The 24,273-nt window shown below is 42.1% G+C and overlaps 1 protein-coding gene across 1 annotated transcript in view; it reads right to left on the minus strand.

The window, feature by feature from the left end:
- Positions 1 to 24,011, minus strand: part of LOC141976360 (butyrophilin subfamily 3 member A1-like) — an 85,815-nt gene extending 61,804 nt beyond the window's left edge. Inside the window, exons 1-4 of the mRNA XM_074937310.1 lie at positions 23,905 to 24,011; positions 23,557 to 23,678; positions 7,160 to 7,221; positions 3,640 to 3,660 (exon numbers count right to left, since the gene is read on the minus strand). Coding sequence (XP_074793411.1) covers positions 3,640 to 3,649 — 10 coding nt within the window. The 5' untranslated portion in view covers positions 3,650 to 3,660; positions 7,160 to 7,221; positions 23,557 to 23,678; positions 23,905 to 24,011. The remainder of the gene's footprint in view (positions 1 to 3,639; positions 3,661 to 7,159; positions 7,222 to 23,556; positions 23,679 to 23,904) is intronic.
- Positions 24,012 to 24,273: the final 262 nt, after the last annotated feature.

Below are 24,273 nucleotides of genomic sequence, written 5' to 3' on the forward strand. Positions count from 1 at the left end.
CAAACCCTACACAGTATTAGCTCAGAACCATTGCTGCCCTAACCTACACGAAATGGTGAGAAGCCCTATAGGGCTGGAGTACAGGTGAGCTCTGCCATTCCTTCAATGCATAGTCTTGCTCTCAACAAAGCCCTTATACCATTGGTGGTAAGAGCTACCTGTGCAGCCAGGATAATTACCTCGGAGGCCATACACTTTCCTAATTTACTATGGGTGAACTAATCAGGATGGAAGGAAAACCCAGCAGAAAACAAATGGCTCTTGCTGCATGTTGAGTAGTGACATTTGAAAGTAACTACACAGGATCACTCCTACAGTGTTATTCTGTTTGGCTGTCAATGTTCAGAAAGCAATGGAAAGTTACCCTCCACTTCTTGGGCACGGTCTGAAAGAAAAATCACCAAATCATCCATACACTTTTCTGACAGAAATTGGTTTGAACTGAGATGCAGTTCCCAAGGTGAAAAATTGCTGCACATGCATCCCTCAGCCCCCATTGCATAACCCTCTCATTCTACCTTACCCCTTGATTCATGGTCTGATCCAGCTCCCCTCACTGGAAATGCAGAATCTCCCACCATGAAATACAAGTGTAAAATCCACCTCAGATCTACAGTAACCCTGAACCACCCACTTTCTCACTGCCACAGGGATACCAAAACCCCACTGTGGAGGACACAAAACCACAACCAGTTTTCGACACGATGCAGACTTCCACCACTCCGAGGTGTGCACTGTTACCCAACCGATAGGGGGTAAAACCTGACCAAATATTAATTAAATTCCGAGAACACTTGCTGATAGGCAGGAACAGAAACATTCAGCAGATTATGGAGTATTTCTTTTTTTCTTACCAGCAAAATTTTCATTTACTAATCTAAGAAAAAATCAGTATGCAATCTCTCCACTAAGTTAATAAATCCTTCAGATTAATTTCAGCTTGTGAAACAATTCACTCATTAATCAGTGCATGTTTCACTAAAAAAAATTCTGAGTAATAGATTATTTTTTGGGGTAGCACAGGTGAGATGAAATCCCACATGACTCATTATTGTTAATCCTCTATAGCAGGGGTCGGCAACCTTTCAGAAGTGGTGTGCCGAGTCTTCATTTATTCACTCTAATTTAAGGTTTCGCGTGCCAGTAATACATTTTAATGTTTTTAGAAGGTCTCTTTCTATAAGTCTATAATATATAACTAAACTATTGTTCTATGTAAAGTAAATAAGGTTTTTAAAATCATAGAATCATAGAATATCAGGGTTGGAAGGGACCTCAGGAGGTCATCTAGTCCAACCCCCTGCTCAAAGCAGGACCAATCCACAACTAAATCATCCCAGCCAGGGCTTTGTCACACTTGACCTTAAAAACTTCGAAGGAAGGAGATTCCACCACCTCCCTAGGTAACGCATTCCAGTGTTTCACCACCCTCCTAGTGAAAAAGTTTTTCCTAATATCCAACCTAAATCTCCCCCACTGCAACTTGAGACCATTACTCCTTGTTCTGTCATCTGCTACCACTGCTACCACTGATCCATCCTCTTTGGAACCCCCTTTCAGATAGTTGAAAGCAGCTATCAAATCCCCCCTCATTCTTCTCTTCCGCAGAATAACAATCCCAGTTCCCTCAGCCTCTCCTCATAAGTCATGTGTTCCAGTCCCCTAATCATTTTTGTTCCCCTCCGCTGGACTCTTTCCAATTTTTCCACATCCTTCTTGTAGTGTGGGGCCCAAAACTGGACACAGTACTCCAGATGAGGCCTCACCCATGTCGAACAGAGGGGAATGATCACGTCCCTCGATCTGCTGGCAATGCCCCTACTTATACATCCCAAAATTCCATTGGCCTTCTTGGCAACAAGGGCACACTGTTGACTCATATCCAGCTTCTTGTCCACTGTAACCCCTAGATCCTTTTCTGCAGAACTGCTGCCTAGCCATTCGGTCCCTAGTCTGTAGCGGTGCATTGGATTCTTCCATCCTAAGTGCAGGACTCTGCACCTGTCCTTGTTGAACCTCATCAGATTTCTTTTGACCCAATCCTCTAATTTGTCTAGGGCCCTCTGTATCATATCCCTACCCTCCAGCGTATCTACCTCTCCTCCCAGTTTAGTGTCATCTGCAAACTCGCTGAGGGTGCAATCCACGCCATCCTCCAGATCATTAATGAAGATATTGAACAAAATTGGCCTGAGGACCGACCCTTGGGGCACTCCGCTTGATACCGGCTGCCAACTAGACATGGAGCCATTGATCACTACCCATTGAGCCCGACAATCTAGCCAACTTTTTATCCACTTTATAGTCCATTCATCCAGCCCATACTTCTTTAACTTGCTGGCAAGAATACTGTGGGAGACCATGTCAAAAGCTTTGCTAAGGTCAAGGAACAACACGTCCACTGCTTTTCCTTCATCCACAGAGCCAGTTATCTCACCATAGAAGGCAATTAGATTAGTCAGGCATGACTTACCCTTGGTGAATCCATGCTGACTGTTCCTGAACACTTTCTTCTCCTCTAAGTGCTTCATAGAATCATAGAATATTAGGGTTGGAAGGGACCTCAGGAGGTCATCTAGTCCAACCCACTGCTCAAAGCAGGACCAATCCCCAACTAAATAATTCAGAATTGATTCCTTGAGGACCTGCTCCATGATTTTTCCAGGGACTGAGGTGAGGCTGATTGGCCTGTAGTTCTCCGGATCCTCCTTCTTCCCTTTTTTAAAAATGGGCACTACATTAGCCTTTTTCCAGTCGTCTGGGACCTCCCCGATCGCCATGAGTTTTCAAAGATAATGGCCAATGGCTCTGCAATCACATCCGCCAACTCCTTTAGCACTCAGATGCAGCACATCCAGCCCCATGGACTTGTGCTCATCCAGCTTTTCTAAATAGTCCCGAACCACTTCTTTACCCATTTCAGAGGGCAGGATGTAAGTATTCCAGAAAATACAGTTAACATTTGCACTGCCCATCTTCTGTGTGTGTGAGTGAGAGAGAAGGAGAGAGAGAGTGAACCTGTTGAAATTTCCAGGAAGACTTACTCATTAATTCCTTGAGAGATTCTGGAAAAGAAAAACAGCTCTTTAAATACCTGCACATTGTTTTATCTAAACTGCATACCGATAAAATGTAACTGATTTTTATTACAATCCATATGTCCTGAGAAATAAGTTCCAGCCCAATCAACCATTATAACACACTGTGAATTGTTAATCTTTACAGCATTTCTTCATTAAATTGTATGATTTTCTGCATTAATATCCATAGCTTGATATGTCCCTGTGATTCACCTGCAGTTACGGCTAGATGTTTAAAGATATTAAACTGCCTATCTCCCATTGGTTTTAATGGGAGTTAGGTATCTAAATGCCTTTAAAAACTGACTCTTCGTCCTACAAACAACATTCACAGTTATTGATTTTAAAACCCAATGTTCAGCTTCATTCAATGGGATGTGTTGGATTAAGGAATATGTGACTCTGTTAATGGGATCAGATTCTAGGCTGTATCAAACCTAAGCTGCTACAGACATTTATGTGGACAGGATACTGTAAAGATTAAAAAAAGATGAAAAAAAATTGTATATCCTGTTGATCTTCCCTGAGTTAAACTGCTGAAAAATCCATGCAGACTTACTCCCTCCCATCTTGACAGATCCTGAAAAAAAGAAACACATCGAAGTGTCAGCACATTGCTTTATCCAAACGATGTCATTATAAAATGTAATCTGATTTTATCAACTAGAAATTGTCCTAAATGATAAGCAACAGAAGAACAATACTTTGGGGATTTTTACTAGATAATATTAAAACATTATCACCATACACTCCTATTATGGAGGCACACTAGTTCCAAAATAGTTAAGGGTTGTGAGAAGCTCACTTTTTTTAAAAGGTGTTTTTTCCAAGTGCTCTAAAATCCATATATGATGTTGATGCTGCTTCTTTGTACCTTAACTGTATGGTATGGAATGGAATGGTATGAGACACTGTCTGCATTCATAAAGTTTTTGATCAGTGAATGGTGCTCTTCCAGCAGTAGGAGTCATACTGTTTTATAGCGGTGTAAACTGAGGCAAAGACAGCAGAAGAGACTTGTCTGTGGTCATATAAAAAGTGTGTGTCAGAGTCAGGAATAGTTTTCTTGTCACTTCACTGAAGCTGTGTAAATACTGTAAATTGTGAACAACATGTTCTTGCCTGTAAATCTATCCTTTTACAGCAGTTAATTCTTTAGCTGGAACTGACTATTGGGTTGACCATGATTCACACATCTCCATGCAGCAGGTGTTTTGTCTGTGGGTTTAATATGAGCTCTTTGGGTATGCAGCAGGTTATAAATGTAAGCCCCCATGAAACTCTGTACAACCAGCACCTTTATCTCATCATGCGAACCATTATATACACTTCCAGTCTTTCAATACAGGGGACTGATCTTTTAATGAGTCTGCAAACAATTGCATTTTCCCAAAACAGCCAGGCATTTTTAATCGTTTTTCCCCGACTGAGCAGTTTCATGCTGAGTGGGTCCAGTTTCCTTTAACTTCTACTTTCACTAGGCCTCTCCAGTCATTCTCTGTTGCTCTCTGTTCCTGGGTTAGGAGCCCAGCCTCATTGCCATTTATTGTGTCTATTGCTCTTTGCATCACAATTGCAGTATGGAGAAACCGCATGGCACTGGTGGATCCCAGATAACTCTGTTTGTTAAATATAAACATCCAGGCAATGCTTAGGTGCATTAAAAATGCCTAGTGCTCTAAAATCCATATACGATGTCGATGGTGCTTCTGTGTACCTTAACTATTTCCTGGTTTTCAGACGTTTAAGTGTAATTTGCACTTTAAAGAATAGTGCTCTTCCAGCAGTAGGTGTCATAGTGTTTTATAAAGGTGAGTAAGAAATTGTATCCTCATTTTACAGAGGTGTAAACTGAGGCACAGACAGCAGAAGAGACTTGACTGTGGTCATATAAAAAAAGTGTGTGTCAGAGTCAGGAATAGTTTTCTTGTCACTTCGCTGGAGCTGGGTAAATACTGCAAACTTTGAACAACATGTTCTTGCCTGTAAATCTATCCTCTTACGACTATGAATTCTTTAGCTGGAACTGACAATTGGGTTGACCATTCCCTACTACACTCAGAGAGGCAGCTTGCTGCTGAGAACTAAGTTGTGACACTGAATAGTTCTCCCTAAATAACCTCAGTGACTGTCATAAGCCCCATAGACAATTTCCAGTACTTTCAAACCCAAGAATTAATAAGGTAAGTCCAAAGAATGGCTGAAATCTAGACTCATGTCTTCCATATTCTCTTAAGACAAATTGGCAAGTAAGAAGAGAGTTGCTTATTTTTATACAGTGAATCCTTGAGTATAGAAGAGTACTGGGAATGAACAAGCAGTCTAAACCCAAAGAATAAGGAGTTGGAGAGAGCATGAAAGAATCAAAGGGATACAGCTGGCTGCAAGGCGAAGCAACTAAATACGGCATCTCAAGAGGAGGAGGCGTCTAGAGTGAGGGGGAGTTTGATAGCAGCCTTTAATTACCTGAAGGGGGGGTTCCAAAAAGGATGGAGCTCAGCTGTTCTCAGTGATGGCAAATGACAGAACAAGGAGCAATGGTCTCAAGTTGCAGTGGGGGAGGTCTAGGTTGGATATTCGGAAACACTATTTCACTAGGAGGGTGGTGAAGCACTGGAATGCGTTAACTAGGGAGGTTGTGGAATCTCCATCCTCAGAGGTTTTTAAGCCCTGGCTTGACAAAGCCTTGGCTGGGATGATTTAGTTGGTGTTGGTCCTGCTCTGAACAGGGGGTTGGACTAGATGACCTTCTGAGGTCCCTTCCAACCCTAATATTCTATGATTCTATGATCTACATTGGTGAAAAAAAAGTAGAGGTTTGCTTTATTTTTTTAACTGATAAGGCTTTCCATTTATTGAGCCTTCTGGTAGAACTGATTGCCACAAGAAAAGCCACTGTAATTAAAAGCAAACACATTGATACAGAAACCACTGGCTCAGATGCCGGCTCCATCTATGGTTCCAGGACCAAATTCAATTTCCAAATGGCAAGTTGTTTCTGCCAATAGAGAAGCAAACCATTGGCGTGTGATGCAGTTATATGGGGGGAACTATTCAGTGCCAAACTCCTCACCTTTGGACTGTCACAGTAAATGCTGATAGGCATGGTCAACCAACAGTCCATTGCAGACAAATGGAATAACGATGTATGAGGATAATTACCAGACATGTAGGATTGTACATGAGTTCATTGTGACTGCATTTTTCCCTCATGTGCACACTTTCTATGAAGAAAAAAGAAAAGGAGTACTTGTGGCACCTTAGAGACTAACCAGTTTATTTGAGCATGAGCTTTCGTGAGCTACAGCTCACTTCATCGGATGCATAGCTATGCATCCGATGAAGTGAGCTGTAGCTCACGAAAGCTCATGCTCAAATAAACTGGTTAGTCTCTAAGGTGCCACAAGTACTCCTTTTCTTTTTTCTTTTTACGAATACAGACTAACACGGCTGTTACTCTGAAACTTTCTATGAATATTCCAGCAAACAGGATTAATTGGTGGTCTGTTAGGTTCAACAGTACATTTTCAGTTACCTTCACAGAAAGTCATTTTGACACCCAAGACTCTTCCTGATTCAGGAAGGTAAGTAGGCACAATGTTCTCTATGAATACCTTAGTTAGCCCTATCATTGAATTGATTTAGCCTTAAAGATTCCGAGAAACATTCTCTGCTAATTAACACTCTTCCTGTGAACTAATTTACAACGTCAAGAATTTCAATACTAGATTTTGTAAAAGGAACCAGTAAACAATGATTTATTTTTAATGGATAGGTTACAACATTGACAGTAATAGATGAAATCCTGCCCCATTGAAATAAATGGGAGCTTTGCTATTGACTTAAATAGGGCAGAATTTTACCCAAGAAATCACTCCCAGATCATTATTTTGTTTGAATGTAAACACACAGAAATTAATGAAAAATTCTACATAAGAATGCAAAATTAGAATAGAATAGAATAGAATAGAATAGAATAGACATCAGCTTGGCTGGTTCAAAGTGAAAGCAGTTATTTTCAGTGGAAAGGAGAAGGAAAGGAGTTCAAGGAGCCATTTACATATTTTAATACAACCAACCTGTATTTGGCTGAAATTGGTGAAAAAATTAGTGCAGACTCTGCTATTCTCCTCAAGTGTTTCTAAAAGATGGAGAGGAAATGTTTAAATATATAAGCACTGTGTTAAAAAGCAGTGTGCAATCATGCACAGTAATAATAATAATAATGTTAAACTATCAGATGCATAAATGCAGCAAAATCCCAATATTCTGAAGTGCTCAGAAACCATTCCAAACCTTAGTTAATCTGGAAATTCATAAAATCAGGGGAAATTGCAACAACACGCAAATACTCGAGACACAGAGACATGTCAAATTAAACACAGTCTGTAAAATACAAGCGTTACCCAGGAGGGTTTCACAGACAACTGTTCCTCCAACTCCAGAACCCTATTCAACATATACATGAAGCTGCTGGTACAGGAGCCCAGATGTTCAAAAGTTACTTACACATGTACCTTTCATTGACGTGAATGGAAATAGATGCCTAAATACATTTGAGGATCTGTGCCAATGTGACCTGATGAGCCAATAGTATGCAGATGCTCCCAGCTCTATATTTCTGTTTTATCTCCCAGCTTTCCTAACACATGGATGATATTAGCACCTGGATGAAGGGCAGCTGGCTAAAAATGAAACCAGTCAGGACTGTGGTGATGATGTTAGGATTAAAGAATGTTTGAAGAATTGGTTTCTTCAATAATATTCCCTACTGTAAAGGGTATTTACTGTCCAGTTCATGGTTCCCATAGATCCATAGGCCAGAAGAGACCTTTAGATCATCTAGTCTGACCGTGTGTGTGTTTGTGTGTGTGTGTGTGTGTGTAAAAACTACTCCCTCTGTATATACTATTCCTGTATATATACACAACACTACTCCCCTGTCTATACATCCAAAAAACATTGTATCACACTGGGAGCTCATGTTGACCCCTAAATCCTTTTCAGAGTCACTGCTCTCCAGGACACTGTTCTCCATTCTGTAGCTATGGGCTGCATTCCTATTCCCTACGTGGATAACTATGCATATGGCTTCATTAAAACACACTTTGCTTGAACAGATTCAGCTACCAATTGATCCTGGCTGCTCTGTATGACTGCCCTGTCCTCATCATTATTTACCATTCTGCCAATCTTTGTTTCATCTGCAATTTTTATCAACAGTGATTTTATATTTACTTCCAGATCATTGAGGAAAATGTTGAATAGCATTTATGCTAATGTTGAATAGTTTATGCTATGAATTTATGCTAATGTTCAAAATGTTGCGTAGTTCTGGCCTAGAACTGATCCCTGCAGAATCCCACTACAAACACCCGTATTCGATCATGTTTCCCCATGATGGCTATTTTTTTAGATCTGCCAACCACTTTTAATCCATTTTCTATGTGCTTTATTGATATTGCATAGTGCTAATTTTAAATCATAATGTCATGTGGTACTAATTTAAAAAAAAAGTCTAAGCATATTACATATTCAAAACTACCTTCATCAAACATAAGAACATAAGAGCGGCCATACTGGGTCAGACCAAAGGTCCATCTAGCCCAGTATCCTGTCTTCCGACAGTGGCCAATGCCAGAGCCGCAGAAGGAATGAATAGAACAGGCAATCATCAAGGGATCCAACCCCTTTCATCCATTCCCAGTTTCTGGCAAACAGAGTCTAGGAACTTTTAATCTGATTTATTTTCTTAAATGCCTAATCAAAGAATGAAATTAATTTTGTTTGACAAGACCTATTTTCCATAAAATCATGTTGACTGTGTGACGGGGCAAGGCCAGATGGCTATAGAAAAGTAGTGGGAGATAGATATATTAGCTCCAGGCTAAACAAATCCCTGGTACCAGGATAAGTTAAATAGCAGCTGCTCCAGGTCAGTTAAGACACCTGGGGCCAATTAAGAACTTCCAGAAGGCAGGGAGAATGCTAGGTTGATTGAGACACCTGAAGCCAATCAGGTACTGGCTGAAACTAGTTAAAAGCCTCCCAGTTAGTCAGGTGGGGGTGGATGTCAGGAGCTGTGAGAGGAAGTTGTGCTGTTGGAGAGACTGAGCAGTACACACCATATCAGGCACAAGGAAGGAGGCCCTAAGGTAAGGGTGAAGTGGAGCTTGAGGAAGTGGGGGCTGCTGTGGGGAAGTAGCCCAGGGAATTGTACATGTCATGTTTCTAAAAGTTCAGCTACCATAGCTGATACTATTAGGGTCCCTGGGCTGGAGCCTGGAGTAGAGGGTGGGCCTGGGCTCCCCCCTTTGCCCTCCCCCCCTCCCCAATTAATCACTGAGACTGGGAGACAACAGAGACTGTGCAAGGGAGGATAGCTTCTCCTCACCTCCCTTGCTGGCTTATGGTGAAAATGGCTCAGTAGACTGTGACCCTTATCTCTAGAGAGAGAAGGGTTACGTGGAGTGTCATAAATATAAAGGGAAGGGTAAACCCCTTTAAAATCCCTCCTGGCCAGAGGAAAAATCCTCTCACCTGTAAAGGGTTAAGAAGCTAAAGGTAACCTCGCTGGCACCTGACCAAAATGACCAATGAGGAGACAAGATACTTTCAAAAGCTGGGAGGAGGGAGAGAAACAAAGGGTCTGTGTCTGTGTCTGTCGGTATGCTGCTTTTGCTGGGGATAGACCAGGAATGGAGTCTGAGAACTTTAGTAAGTAATCTAGTTAGGTATGTGTTAGATTATGATTTCTTTAAATGGCTGAGAAAAGAATTGTGCTGAATAGAATGACTATTTCTGTCCGTGTGTCTTTTTTGTAACTTAAGGTTTTGCCTAGAGGGATTATCTATGTTCTGAATCTAATTACCCTGTAAGGTATCTACCATCTTGATTTTATAGAGGTGATTTCTTTACTTCTATTTATTTCTATTTCTATTCAAAGTCTTCTTGTAAGAAAACTGAAAGCTTTTTCATTGTTCTCAGATCCAAGGGTTTGGGTCTGTGGTCACCTATGCAAATTGGTGAGGATTTTTACCAAACCTTTCCCAGAAAGTGGGGTGCAAGAGTTGGGAGGATTTTGGGGGGAAAGACGTGTCCAAACTACGTTTCCCAGTAAACCCAGTTAGAGTTTGGTGGTGGCAGTGGATATTCCAAGGACAAAGGATAAAATTAATTTGTACCTTGGGGAAGTTTTAACCTAAGCTGGTAAAAGTAAGGTTAGGAGGTTTTCATGCCGGTCCCCACATCTGTACCCTAGAGTTCAGAGGGGGGGAGGAACCTTGACATGGTGGCAGAGTGGTGGGATTAACTTGAAATCATTTTGAGATCAATTTGAGATTTTTTGAACCAGAAATACAGATTTTAAAAAGGATTTTTTTTTTCTTTGGGACTGCTGGAAAGGAGGTCCAGAAAGCAGCTGAAACTGAAAGCAGCTTGTTTTTTCTCTGCTTTGGGGCCAGAGGAGAGAAAAAAGGGGATTATCTTTGTGAATTGCAGGTTTTCTTTGCCTGGAGGCAGGGTACTTAACCTCCTGCAGGGAAATTCACAGTCTTGGTAAACCAGAAGTTTTTTTTTCCCCTAAAAGTAAATAGGGGGGATGTTCTACCCATTTGCTGGAGACAAAAGTGGCAGGGGCTTTTTTTTTTTAGGATTTTGATTTTTTTACAAGAAGCACAAGTTTGAAAAGGACGTTTTTTTTTCCTTTAGGCTGCTGGTAAGCAGGTTTCCAAGTAGTTGGAGGTTTTTTGCTTTGATTTGGGGCCAGAGCAGAGACAAAGGGAATTGTCTTTTTCTGTAGGCTGACAATCACTATCAGAGAATAGGTATTCTATTCCAGCACAGCAAAATTTTACAGCCAAGTTTTGTTTGTTTATTTCTAAACCTCGGGTGTAAAGTTAGTTAAAAACAGAGAGGTTAAGATGACAAAATCCACGACTTGACAAACGCTGGAATTAGCCAAATTTCAGGCTGAGGAAAAACAAAGGGAACATGAAAGACAGATAGAACTCATGCGGCTGAAGGAGGAGGAGAGGGAAAAAGAGAGGAAGCATGCACTGGAGATGGAGAAGGTAAAGGCTCAGCAGAATATACCAACAAACCCTAGCAATCCTTCTCCAGGTACCACTCCCCACCCCAGAAAGTTCCCCACCTACAAGGCAGGCGATGATACTGGGGCCTTCCTAGAAAACTTCAAAAGGGCCTGCCTTGGGTACAACATCTCTACTGACCAATACATGGTAGAGCTGAGGCCGCAGCTCAGTGGACCCTTAGCTGAGGTGGCAGCTGAAATGCCTAAAGAACACATGAACAAGTATGAACTGTTTAAATCCAAGGCGAGAGTCAGAATGGGGATAACACAAAACCTAGGGCAAAATAGTCCATAATGAAAATCCCAAATAAACAAAAGCTTCTTTTGGCTTTTGGGATATCTCTGAGGCCCACCCTCTGAACTCTGCTCATAGTCCCCAGAAGGTTACGTCTCAGTCTCTGTATCTCTACTTATGGCAGATGCCCACATCCCTCCTCCTGGGGTTGGGTAATTCAAGCAGTTGTTTCCTCTCTCCTTAAACTAGGTATCCCCAGTTCTGCTCCAGGAGCACGGCTGTAATTTAGCCCACTGTAGGCCCTTAGCCGGCTGCTCCCTCAGCTGGTCCTTTTCCCTAGTTAGTGCTCAAGGGTTCAGCAGCCTCATCTTCTCCTGTGTGTCTGCCTTGTTATGACAGAGCAGGGAGCATATATGCTAGTCCCCCATTCTCCAGCTCATTCCTGATTGGTTGGATGAATCGGGAACCTTACCCCACCCTCTGTGCATGGCTCCTGGTCCTTGAACCTTGAAAATATAGTGATGGAATTTCCTACCAAGCATCATTCAGTCCCAGGATCACTTCCCCTCTATACATATCCCCTTAGGTCCTTATATTAGACCTTGTATTGGACCTTATATTGGCAGACCACTAGGCACTACTGTCTTTAAGGAACAGACTGCCCCTTCACACTCATCCTACAGCCACAGACCTGGCCACTGTAATCCATACATTAGTAACCTCAAGGTTTGATTACTGCACATCATCAAAGCTAGGAATGTAGCCACACACCTTAAAACACTCCTGAACTTCCAATTGTCATAGTTTCAGGGTTAACTGCAGCTTTGACCACGCCCACACTTCTGCTCCTTCTTGAGGGCACCAACCTTAGGTTTCAGGCTCCCAGCCATCACCTTGCTTAGGCAGAGACCTGCATCTCTCTCCCTCCCAACCAGGGTTTCAGCCTTCCAGTCCCTCTGCACCTCACTGTGATTTTCCAGCAGGTCTGACCAGTTATCTTAGGTGCATGTACACAAACACAAGGAGCCTGGGAGACAAGCAGGAAGAACTGGAAGTCCTGGCACAATCAAGGCACTATGATGTGATTGGAATAACAGAGACTTGGTGGGGTAACTCACATAACTGGATCATTGTCATGGATGGGTATAAACTGTTAAAGAAAGACAGGCGAGGGAGAAAAGGTGGAGGAGTTGCACTGTATGTAAGAGAGCAGTATGACTGCTCAGAGCTCCGGTATGAAACTGGAAAAAAAGCCTGTTGACAGTCTTTAGGTTAAGTTTAGAGGCAAGAGCAACAAGGGTGATGTCATGGTGGGCAACTGCTATAGACCACCAGACCAGGAGGATGAGGTAGACAAGGCTTTCTTTGAACAACTAACAGAAGTTTCCAGATCACAGGCCCTGATTCTCATGGGGGACTTCAGTCACCCTGACATCTGCTGGGAGAACAATACAGAAGTGCACAGATAATCCAGGAAGTTTTTGGAGACTGTTGAGTACAACTTCCTGGTACAAGTGCTGGAGGAACCAACCAAGGGCCATACTCCTCTTGACCTGCTGCTCACAAACAGGGAAGAATTGGTAAGGGAGGTAGAAGTGGGTGGCAACCTGGGCAGCAGTGCGCATGAGATGGTTGAGTTCAGGATCCTGACAAAAGGAAGAAAAGAGAGCAGGGGAAGAAGTAGTCTTGGTACATCAGGTGGCAGCTCCCCAGGGGGTTTCTGTGATTCAACCTGTCACAATCAGGAAAGCCAAACTGCTACTGGAATTGCAGCTAGCAACAGACAAGAAAGGTAACAGAAAGTGTTTCTACAGGTATGTTAGCAACAAAAAGATGGTAAGGGAAAGTGTAGGACCCTTACTGAATGGGGGAGGAAACCTAATAACACTGTTGACTCATATCCAGCTTCTCGTCCACTGTAACCCCTAGGTCCTTTTCTGCAGAACTGCTGCCTAGCCATTCGGTCCCTAGTCTGTAGCGGTGCATGGGATTCTTCCGTCCTAAGTGCAGGACTCTGCACTTGTCCTTGTTGAACCTCATCAGATTTCTTTTCGCCCAATCCTCTAATTTGTCTAGGTCCCTCTGTATCCTATCCCTACCCTCCAGCGTATCTACCACTCCTCCCAGTTTAGTGTCATCTGCAAACTTGTTGAGAGTGCAATCCACACTATTCTCCAGATCATTAATGAAGATGTTAAACGAAACCGGCCCCAGGACCGACCCTTGGGGCACTCTGCTTGATACCAGCTGCCAACTAGACATGGAGCCATTGATCACGACTCGGTGAGCCCATCAATCTAGCCAGCTTTCTATCCACCTTATAGTCCATTCATCCAGCCCATACTTCTTTAACTTGCTGACAAGAATATTGTGGGAGACCATATCAAAAGCTTTGCTAAAGTCAAGGAATAACACATCCACAGCTTTCCCCTCGTCCACGGAGACAGTTATCTCATCAGAGAAGGCAATTAGGTTAATCAGGCATGACTTGCCCTTGGTGAATCCATGCTGACTGTTCCTGATCACTTTCCTCTCCTCAAAGTGCTTCAAAAATGATTCCTTGAGGACCTGCTCCATGATTTTTCCAGGGACTAAGGTGAGGCTGACTGGCCTGTAGTTTCCTGGATCCTCCTTCTTCCCTTTTTTAAAGATGGGCACTACATTAGCCTTTTTCCAGTCATGCGAGATCTCGCCCAATCCCCATGAGTTTTCAGAGATAATGGCCAATAGCTCTGCAATCACATCTGCCAACTCCTTTAGCACCCTCAGATGCAGTGCACCTGGCCCCATGGACTTGTGCTCGTCCATCTTTTCTAAATAGTCCTGAACCACTATTTTCTCCACAGAGGGCTGGTCACTCCTCCCCATACTGTGCTGCCCAGTGCCGTAGTCTGCGAGCTGACCTTGTTCGTGAAGATAGAGGTAAAAAAAGCATTGAGTTAGCTTTTCCCACATCCTCTGTCACTAGGTTGCCTCCCCCATTCAGTAAGGGGCCCACACTTTCCTTGAACTTCTCCTTGTTGCTAACATACCTACAGAAACCCTTCTTGTTACTCTTAACATCCCTTGCTAGCTGCAAATCCAAGTGTGATTTGGCCTTCCTGATATCACTCCTGCATGCCTAAGCAATATTTTTATACTCTTCCCTGGTCATTTGTCTAAGCTTCCACTTCTTGTAAGCTTCTTTTTTCTGTTTAATATCAGCAAGGATTTCACTGTTAAGCCAAGCTGGTCACCTGCCATATTTACTATTCTTTCTACACTGGAATGGGTTACCTAGGGAGGTAGTGGAATCTTCATCCTTAGAGGTTTTTAAGGCCGGCTTGACAACATCCTAGCTGGGATGAATTAGTTGGTGTTGGTTCTACTTTGAGCAGGGGTTGGTCTAGACGGCCTCCTGAGGTCTCTTCCAAACCTGATTTTTGATGATTCTATGATACGCAAGGCCTCCATGCAACCCTCTATCGTACCCATCGTTCACAGATACTTGGGTGATGGGTTTAGTATCGAAAACTGAGTAGAACACAATAGAAAGTTCCTCTCTCTCTCTATCACAATGACCAACCAATACTGCTCTGCTGTAATGGAACTGTGAAAGTATCAACAGACAGAGGAAGCCTCATGAGCTCAGCAGAGAGCATTTCCATGGGAGCCAGACCTAGGGTATAGAACTCATACTGACAGAAGACAAGAATGAGCACAGACCTCACTAAATATAAAGCTCCTTTCTTTTCCATAGATTTTCCACCAGAAATTCTTCATGCACATTGAGACACAGAACAAACCCTCACACATACACATGCAGAAAAAATAAATATCCCTAAAATCGAGTCATACTACAGGCTGGGAAAGAAGGAAGAGAATTGCTGTTTCTATTTTTAAATATTTGGGACATGATCAGGTATTACAATGGTGGAAGCCATATAGGTAACTTGGTAGATAAGGAAGGAGAGGTCCAGGAGAAAGACAGTAAGTGTCAATTCATTTATAAACAGTTGTTTGCAAAGGGACATTTTGCCCCACTGCTACACAGGGCAATAAGAAGATGGATTGCTTGTGCTCTTCCTTCTCCCCACACCCGGTCCTAGACCCAAAGGGATTGCACCTAGTTCCAGTGCAGAGCGTTTCCTCAGTTACTGCAGAGCAGACAGCAGACTTTGCCCATAAAGGGCTATGCTCTGTTTTGTGTGGTCAGACCTGGGCTTTATAACTGTGCCAGTTCTTATCAGCTACAAGTATTTTGCCTGATATGGTTTATTATTTAACCTTAAGAACAGCCTGTTTTATTGCCTAAATACCTCAAAGGTTTGTGTGAACTTTAGAAGGGCAGTTACAGAAAATAGGACATGGAAGCCATATACCATATCTGCAGTAAATGCCAATCTAAACCTACACATACCTGTTTTCCTGTAATAGGAATTGCTCATGCAGTATATTTTGCTAAGTACCCATGGAATCATTATACATATATCTACCTACCTATATCAAGATCTAGATATCAATATATAAAAAATAAACACTAACATAACCTTCATATGTGGCACTGGTAAGACTACTACTAGACACAGTTCTGGTGTCCACACTTTGTAAAGGATGTTGAAAAATTGGTAGGGATTCAAGAGGAGAGTGACAAGAATGATTCAAGGTCTGGAAAACTTACTTTACAGTGAGAGAATAAAGCAGTGCTGTCTATGTAGGTTACCAAAGTGTCCTAGTTTCTTCCCCTCAGTATTACTCCTCTTCAGAGGCTGATTAAGATTTATTGGATCCCTGGGCACAAAGAACATTTGGGCCCCCCACACTCCCGCCATGGGGCCCCTCCCACTGCTCCTTGCCTTCCCCCCATGGCCCTGCCTCCTGGCCTGGCCTCAAGCCAGGCCATGGTAAGAGCTGCCCAGAAAGTCTGGGCTCCTGTGGGGAGCCCTGGACCCTCCACCTGTCCTAGATGGCACGACCTGGGGAGCAGGGACATGGGCCAAGGGCTGCTCTCTGGCACCCCAGTTCCTCACCCAGGGCAGGCTCCCCACCGCTGCCCAGGCTGCCTGGGCAGCTCTTAGTACAGTCTAGGGTGACCATACACCCTGTTTTGGTGAGGACAGTCCCATTTTTAAGCCCTGCCCCAGACGTCCTGATTTTTTTTTTTTTTGGCAAAACTGGTAATTTGTCCATCATAGTTGGCAAGAGCAAATGGGACAAATGCCCAGTTTTGTGAAAAAGAGGCTTGGGGGGGCAGCTCCATGTGGGGAGGGGGGAGAGAGGGGTTCGGGGGTCCCTAGAAGGGAAGGTGTGTTTACAAATAAAAGAGAGGGGAAATTTTGGCTGTCTAAAAGGCCCATTCAAATAGGGAAGGAATGAATCTGAGTGAGGGTGAGAGGGGAGCAGAGAAAAGCCTAGATAGCTTATATATAATGTACTGGTGTCACGGTTCCTTCCCTACACTGAACTCTAGGGTACAGATGTGGGGACCTGCATGAAAGACCCCCTAAGCTTATTCTTACCAGCTTAAGTTAAAAACTTCCCCAAGGTACAAACTTTGCCTTGTCCTTGAACAGTATGCTGCCACCACCAAGCGTTTTAAACAAAGAACAGGGAAAAAGCCCACTTGGAGATGTCTTCCCCCAAAATATCCCCCCAAGCCCTACAACCCCTTTCCTGGGGAAGGCTTGATAATAATATCCTCACCAATTGGTACAGGTGATCACAGACCCAAACCCTTGGATCTTAAGAACAATGAAAAATCAATCAGGTTCTTAAAAGAAGAATTTTATTTAAAGAAAAGGTAAAAGAATCACCTCTGTAAAATCAGGATGGTAAATACTTTACAGGGTAATCAGATTCAAAACATAGAGCATCCCTCTAGGCAAAACCTTAAGTTACAAAAAGACACAAAAACAGGAATATACATTCCCTCCAGCACAGCTTATTTTACAAGCTGTCAAGGTTCCTTCCCCACTCTGAACTCTAGGGTATAGATGTGGGGACCTGCATGAAAAAACCCCTAAGCTTATTTTTACCAGCTTAGGTTAAAACTTCCCCAAGGTACAAACTATTTTACCTTTTGCCCTTGGACTTTATTGCTGCCACCACCAAGTGTCTAACAAATATATAACAGGGAAAGAACCCGCTTGGAAACATCTTTCCTCCCAAAATCCTCCCAAACCCTACACCCCCTTTCCTGGGGTAGGCTTGATAAAAATCCTCACCAATTTGCATAGGTGAACACGGACCCAAACCCTTGGATCTTAAGAACAATGAAAAAGCAATCCGGTTCTTAAAAGAAGAATTTTAATTGAAGAAAAAGTAAAAGAATCACCTCTGTAAAATCAGGATGATAAACACCTTACAGGATAATCAGATTCAAAACATAGAGAATCCCTCTAGGCAAAACCTTAAGTTACAAAAAGACAAAAAAACAGGAATATACATTCCATTCAGCACAGCTATTTTATCAGCCATTTAAACAAAACAGAATCTAACACATATCTAGCTAGATTACTTACTACGTTCTAAGGCTCCATTCCTTTTCTGTTCCCGGCAAAAGCATCACACAGACAGAGAGAACATTTGTTTCTCCCCCACCCTCCAGCTTTGAAAGTATCTTGTCTCCTCACTGGTCATTTTGGTCAGGTGCCAGAGAAGTTATCCTACCTTCTTAACCCTTTACAAGTGAAAGGGTTTTTCCTCTTGCCAGGAGGGATTTAAAGGTGTTTACCCTTCCCTTTATATTTATGACACAAGCCATTAAACAAAAGAAAATCTAACGCATTTTCTAGCTAGATTACTTACTAACTTTACAGGAGTTGTAAGGCTTGCATTCCTGATCTGTTCCCTGCAAAAGCATCACACAGACAGACAAAAGCCTCTTTCCCTACCTCCAGATTTGAAAGAATCTTGCCCCCTCATCGGTGATGTTGGTCAGGTGTCAGTGAGGTTACCTGAGCTTCTTAACCCTTTACAGGTGAAAGGATTTTGCCTCTGGCCAGGAGGGATTTTATAGCCTGTATACAGAAAGGTGGTTACCCTTCCCTTTACATTTATGACAACTGGGCTGGCTGGAAAAGTCTTTTTAAAAAAACAGCTATGGGGGAAAACCACCTATTTAGTGAAGACAACAAAGGAACCATGCACAGTTGCTGCACTTTATTTTACTGCCTTTATTGTTTTAAATGACTTAGAACTGCCTATCTGATTGTAAATGGTTTGATAAAGAAAAAACATGTTACGATTTAAAATACTTCAATTATTCCTATTTAACTTAGATCCGATATGTAATTTTTCCTTTTTAAGTTGTTTGGGAAGCTTATGTAGTCAGAGCATCTGAGCACAGGCCATGGAGCCAGAAAAATGAGTTCTCCTCCTTGCTAGGTGATCTTTGCTTGTTTCGTAACTTTGCATTCTCTGAGTTTCCACATTATAAAATGATTTTTACTTACTTATCTCCCAGCAAGGCATGAGGATTAATTATTTAGCTTTTATAAAGCAGACTGAAGTTTAAAAACACTGAATATAAACTATATATTTGTTGGAAAAATACTAGATTGTAAGCTGCTCAGGGTGGAAACCTTGTCTCTTTACATGTCAAAGAATCTAAAACACTAATTAAAAAGGCAGCATAAAATAAATATGAATGGAAATAAATGGTTCAATGCACTAAAATTGTGGCTATCTTAAACTTGTCACCTTGTCAATAAATTGTTTGGTTTTGAATTAATAACCCTGCTGATACTTGTGACAGAGGTACTGGAGCTTGCAGTTTCAGGTGAGTGAGTTTGGACAGCTGCAGTTGTCTGTAGAAATAATACAGCATTATGCCAGAGAACTCTGCCTAAGTGCCAAATATTGTAATAGCTGAAACATGAGGGTTTTCATTAAAACAGTATTGTCTGTTTGTAAGTGTTGGGGACTGGGAGTCAGGACGCTTGAGTTCTCTAATTAGAAGTGATACTATATTTACTCTGTGCTTGATTGTAGGAATTCACTTAACCTCTGTGTGTTTCACTACACCCATGTGTAAAATGGGGAGGGGGGAGAAGGGCTAAGGGGGCCAGATCCACAAGGCAGGTGGAGGCGGGTAGAGAGAGGCGGGGGGGCAGATCTATGCGGGAGTGAGGGGAGAGGAGAGAGGAGTTCAGGGGGGGTGCAGCTTCACACAGGAGATGGAGGGGTGAGGAGAGAGTGGCTTGGGGGGGCAGCTCTGTGTGGGAGATGGAGGGGGGAGAAAGCGGCAGGAGGGCAGCTCCGTGCAGGGCAGGGGAATATGTTCACCCGACCACAACTCCAGTTTCTGGTCTGGCCAGGGGGACAGGTCTCAGGGGGAAGAGGAGGAGCAAGGTGGCAGGGCAATATCTGGGGGGGGGAGAGGAGGAGCAGGGGGCGGGGCCAGGATGCTGGCCTGCGAGGTCCCCCAAATTGACTGGGGCCCCTGGGCATGGGCCCTGTTGGCCTGTGTGGTAATCTGCTACTGCTCCTCTTGCCCTCTTCTCCCCTGCCCTGTCCCCCTTACCACTCTTCCCTTCAGTGTCCCCTCCCTCTGCCCTTTAGCTGATCCTCTGCCTAACTAACCCTCCTCTCCCAAAAAATCCAATGTAGCAGTAACTACTATTTGCTACTCTCTCTTTGTTCCCCTCTGCTTGTGTGCTTTACCCCTCCCCCCCTCGTCTGTCGTCTCTATTTAGAAAGTAACTTCTTGAGGGCGGGGACCATCTTTTTGTTCTGTGTTTGTACATGGCCTGGCACAATGGGGTCATAATCCATGACTGGGGCGTCTAGCACTGCCATGGTACATCTAATAAGTAATGCAGGGCACCTAGCACAATGCGGTACTTGGTCATGACTGGGGCTCCTAGGCCCTACCATAATATACACACACAAATAGAGAAAGAAAGAAAGAAAGAAAGAACTTGTTCCTGTCTACAAATACCTAGAGAGATAGAGAGACTCAAGATATCTAACGCTGGGTGGCTCTTGAATCTGTCAGTCAGAGGCATAAAAAGCAACCAGCTGCTAGAAGTTCAAGCCAGAAATATTCAAGCTGGAACTAAGATACAGCTTTTGAATAATGAGGGTGTCAAGGTTCCTCCCCCACTCTGAACTCTAGGGTACAGATGTGGGGACCTGCATGAAAAACCTCCTAAGCTTATCTTTACCAGCTTAGGTCAAAACTTCCCCAAGGTACAAAATATTCCACCCTTTTGTCCTTGGATTGGCCGCTACCACCACCAAACAAATACTGGTTACTGGGGAAGAGCTGTTTGGACACGTCTTTCCCCCCAAAATACTTCCCAAAAACCTTGCACCCTACTTCCTGGACAAGGTTTGGTAAAAAGCCTCACCAATTTGCCTAGGTGACTACAGACCCAGACCCTTGGATCTTAAGAACAATGAACAATCCTCCCAACACTTGCACCCTCCCTTTCCTGGGAAATGTTGGATAAAAAGCCTCACCAATTTGCATAGGTGACCACAGACCCAAACCCCTGGATCTGAGAACAATGAAAAAGCATTCAGTTTTCTTACAAGAAGACTTTTAATAAAAATAGAATTAGAAATAAGAAATCCCCCCTGTAAAATCAGGATGGTAAATACCTTACAGGGTAATTAGATTCAAAACATAGAGAACCCCTCTAGGCAAAAACCTTAAGTTACAAAAAAGATACACAGACAGAAATAGTTATTCTATTCAGCACAATTCTTTTCTCAGCCATTTAAAGAAATCATAATCTAACACATACCTAGCTAGATTACTTACTAAAAGTTCTAAGGCTTCATTCCTGGTCTATCCCTGGCAAAGACAAAATGTAGACAGACCCACAAACCCTTTGTTTCTCTCCCTCCTACCAGCTTTTGAAAGTATCTTGTCTCCTCATTGGTCATTTTGGTCAGGTGCCAGCGAGGTTACCTTTAGCTTCTTAACCCTTTACAGGTGAGAGGAGATTTCCTCTGGCCAGGAGGGATTTTAAAGGGGTTTACCCTTCCCTTTCTATTTATGACAGAGGGTAATTAATCATTGGAACAGCTGCCCATACCTTCTGGGGTATTGGGAGTTGACCCAATCACTCGGATTCCCTCCCTTGGATTCTTTAAATCAAATCCGAATGTCTCTTTCTAAAAGGTCTGCTCCAGCTCAACCATGTTAGAGTCAGTGCTGGAATCAGCTGGTGGAATTCTCTGGCCTGTTTACACAGGTGCTCAGACTGGATTAACACAGAGGTCTCTTCCAGGCTTGGAATCTATGAATCTAACGTGTCTTAATAATTTATTAATTTTATTATTATTTAATAAATTAGGGATACCACAATCCCCACTTTTTATCTGCTACATATATTAAATTTTCAGTGTTTTAATTATTATTATTTATTTGTACTGTGTGCAACCTAGCAACAGCCTGACAGGGCTAGGCAGCGTACACATGTATTTAATAAAATAAAATAAAATACCTGCCCAAACAGGTCTATACTCTACGTATGAAGCAAGAGAACAAAACAAACACTTGGGTGTGGGTGGGGGCATGTGGAACATTAGGAAACAATTATATAATTGTGATTTCGGCTCCCTGGATGCTGAACCACCCCTGAGTTTTTTTGAAGGAGAAATCTGAAGGATGAAAATACTGTGGTTTGCATGTTTCATATTATTTATATCAATAACAATCATTCACTCTTTCTTCAAGTGGTCAAATAAAAGTTGTGATCACGAGCCCTTATGTAGCCATTTTTGAGTGAAGAGAAATGTACAGCATCCCTCCGGTCCTGCTTCTTCTCTATATGGGCTACTTACTAACAGAGAACATTTATTTTAGGTTTTCAAAACAACTGTGGATTGTTTGCCCTGATCAGGACAGAGGTCTTATTTTTCTTTGGTTTCTATACAATGTCAAACACACCTATAGCACTGCTATCGTAAAAAATTGTTATTTTAATTTAAATCATTCTCTAAATGAGATGGCACTGTACAGATATTTCTGTGATTTTTAATATCTGCAATTAATAGCAGAACTGGGTGAATAATAGATTTTCAATTTGGTGTCAGAAAGACGCTCCCCTGAAAAAATACAGTTAAACAAAATGTTTCATTTTGTTTTTTGAGTGTTTTACCTTTTTGTGTTTTGGTTTAATTAAATTAGCAAATATTTACATGAAAGAGCATTTTGAAATGAAAGGTTAAAATGTTTCATTTACAAAAAGTCAAAACAAAACATTTCAACTTTTTCAGTAATTTTTATACCATTTTTTTCAGCAAAAGCTATTCACCAAGTTCAACCTAAGTGTGCCAACTGTTTCAGTTGACCTGAAAAAATAAAATCACCTAGTCCTTGTTGACAGGCTGATGTTCCCAACAGACCTTTAATTGGACAAACAGAAAATAAACAAGTAAATTAAGCAAATTGACAGAAAATCCGAAATGAACGTACATCTTAAGAATCCACCTATTTATAATCAGATATGGAGAAAAAGGTAGAAAGTGACGTTTGTGACCTAAGTTGGAGGATGTGTTTTAACCACATCTAGCCCTCAGTGGGTGTGATGGAAAGAATACTTGAGATACTCCTGAAAAAATAGTTGATGTTGTTATTTATTATCAGGACAAGGAAAAAAGCTAAACACTATCAAGGAGACACAGGAAAATAGCAATTGCCATGTTGGATCTGACAAGGTGCAAGAGCCCTGTAATAGCCATTACTGAATAATCTGCACATAGAGGATATTTTATCTGACATATTTTATGTTCCTTTACGACATTGTCTTTGCTTGAGCTTGATTTCTATTTTCTGAAGGAATCAGTTCAGGTCAATTATCATTGTGAACCTGGCTGTTTCAACATGCTATTTTACCCTTTGTCTACCTGCTACCTTTGTTGTATGTGTGTGTTACTCTGGGCAGTACGAGAATTGTCTCTCCTCTTTTGTACTCGAAAGCTTGTAACATCTGAAATTTGGCCAGTTTGAGGGTTGCTGAAGTTACTCATTATTAAAGTTTTATTAGACTTAATTGCCTCTTTGATCATACTCATTTTTTCATAAATACCATCCTTTTGCTGATCGATGTGCTGATAGAATAACGCTATAAGATAGGAACTTCAACAACAAAACTTTCAATTTGTAGCAATGGAACAAAGCCTTATTTAGAAAAAAAGTATGAAAATTGACTCACATTTTCACTTTGAAGATAATCACAGACTCTGTGAGTGCCTTCTGGAATATCCCGTTGAGTAAGAGCATTGATCGGAAGTCACTCTCTTCTCTCTTTCTCTGAAACAGAAACCAGTCTCCCTTCTGGAAAATCAAAGTGCAAGTTTCACTCACTGCAGCTGGTATGCAAAAAAGTGCAAAGGTTCAAAGAGCAAGACTCTCCCTGTTATGCTCACAACACACATACACAGAGTTAGAAAGAAACCCTACTCTTGCTAGATGGTTGCAACTTAACACCACTCTATATCTTTGAATCCAGACATTTAACACTCAACAAGAAAACACAGAAATAGATCCAGCAGACTGCTACCTAAGGCAGAGAGGCACAACTCAACCCATCTTGATCCAGACTGTCCCGATAGTAGACTGATTGCCGAAGATCCATATTGCACACTTCCACTCAGAGCCCACTCTTGCAAGCAGGACCAGGAAACCCAGTAGAATTTAAAGTGACAATTTTTAATTTTAATACCATCCCACCTAAACAGTGTGGTTGTTATGTGACCTCGCTCTTTAAATGTGAAGGTACATTTGATCTAAACCAAATTAAATGGTAACAATTCAGAAAAAATGGGGTTTCCTCAAAATCAACATTTTCCATGAGGAAATTTCAGTTTGCTGAAATTTTTGTACTTACATTGAAAGAGTCTTCATGAAGAGTTCTCTTAAAACATCTGCT

This window comes from Natator depressus, chromosome 23, assembly GCF_965152275.1.
Source record: "Natator depressus isolate rNatDep1 chromosome 23, rNatDep2.hap1, whole genome shotgun sequence".
NCBI classification, from domain to species: domain Eukaryota; kingdom Metazoa; phylum Chordata; order Testudines; family Cheloniidae; genus Natator; species Natator depressus.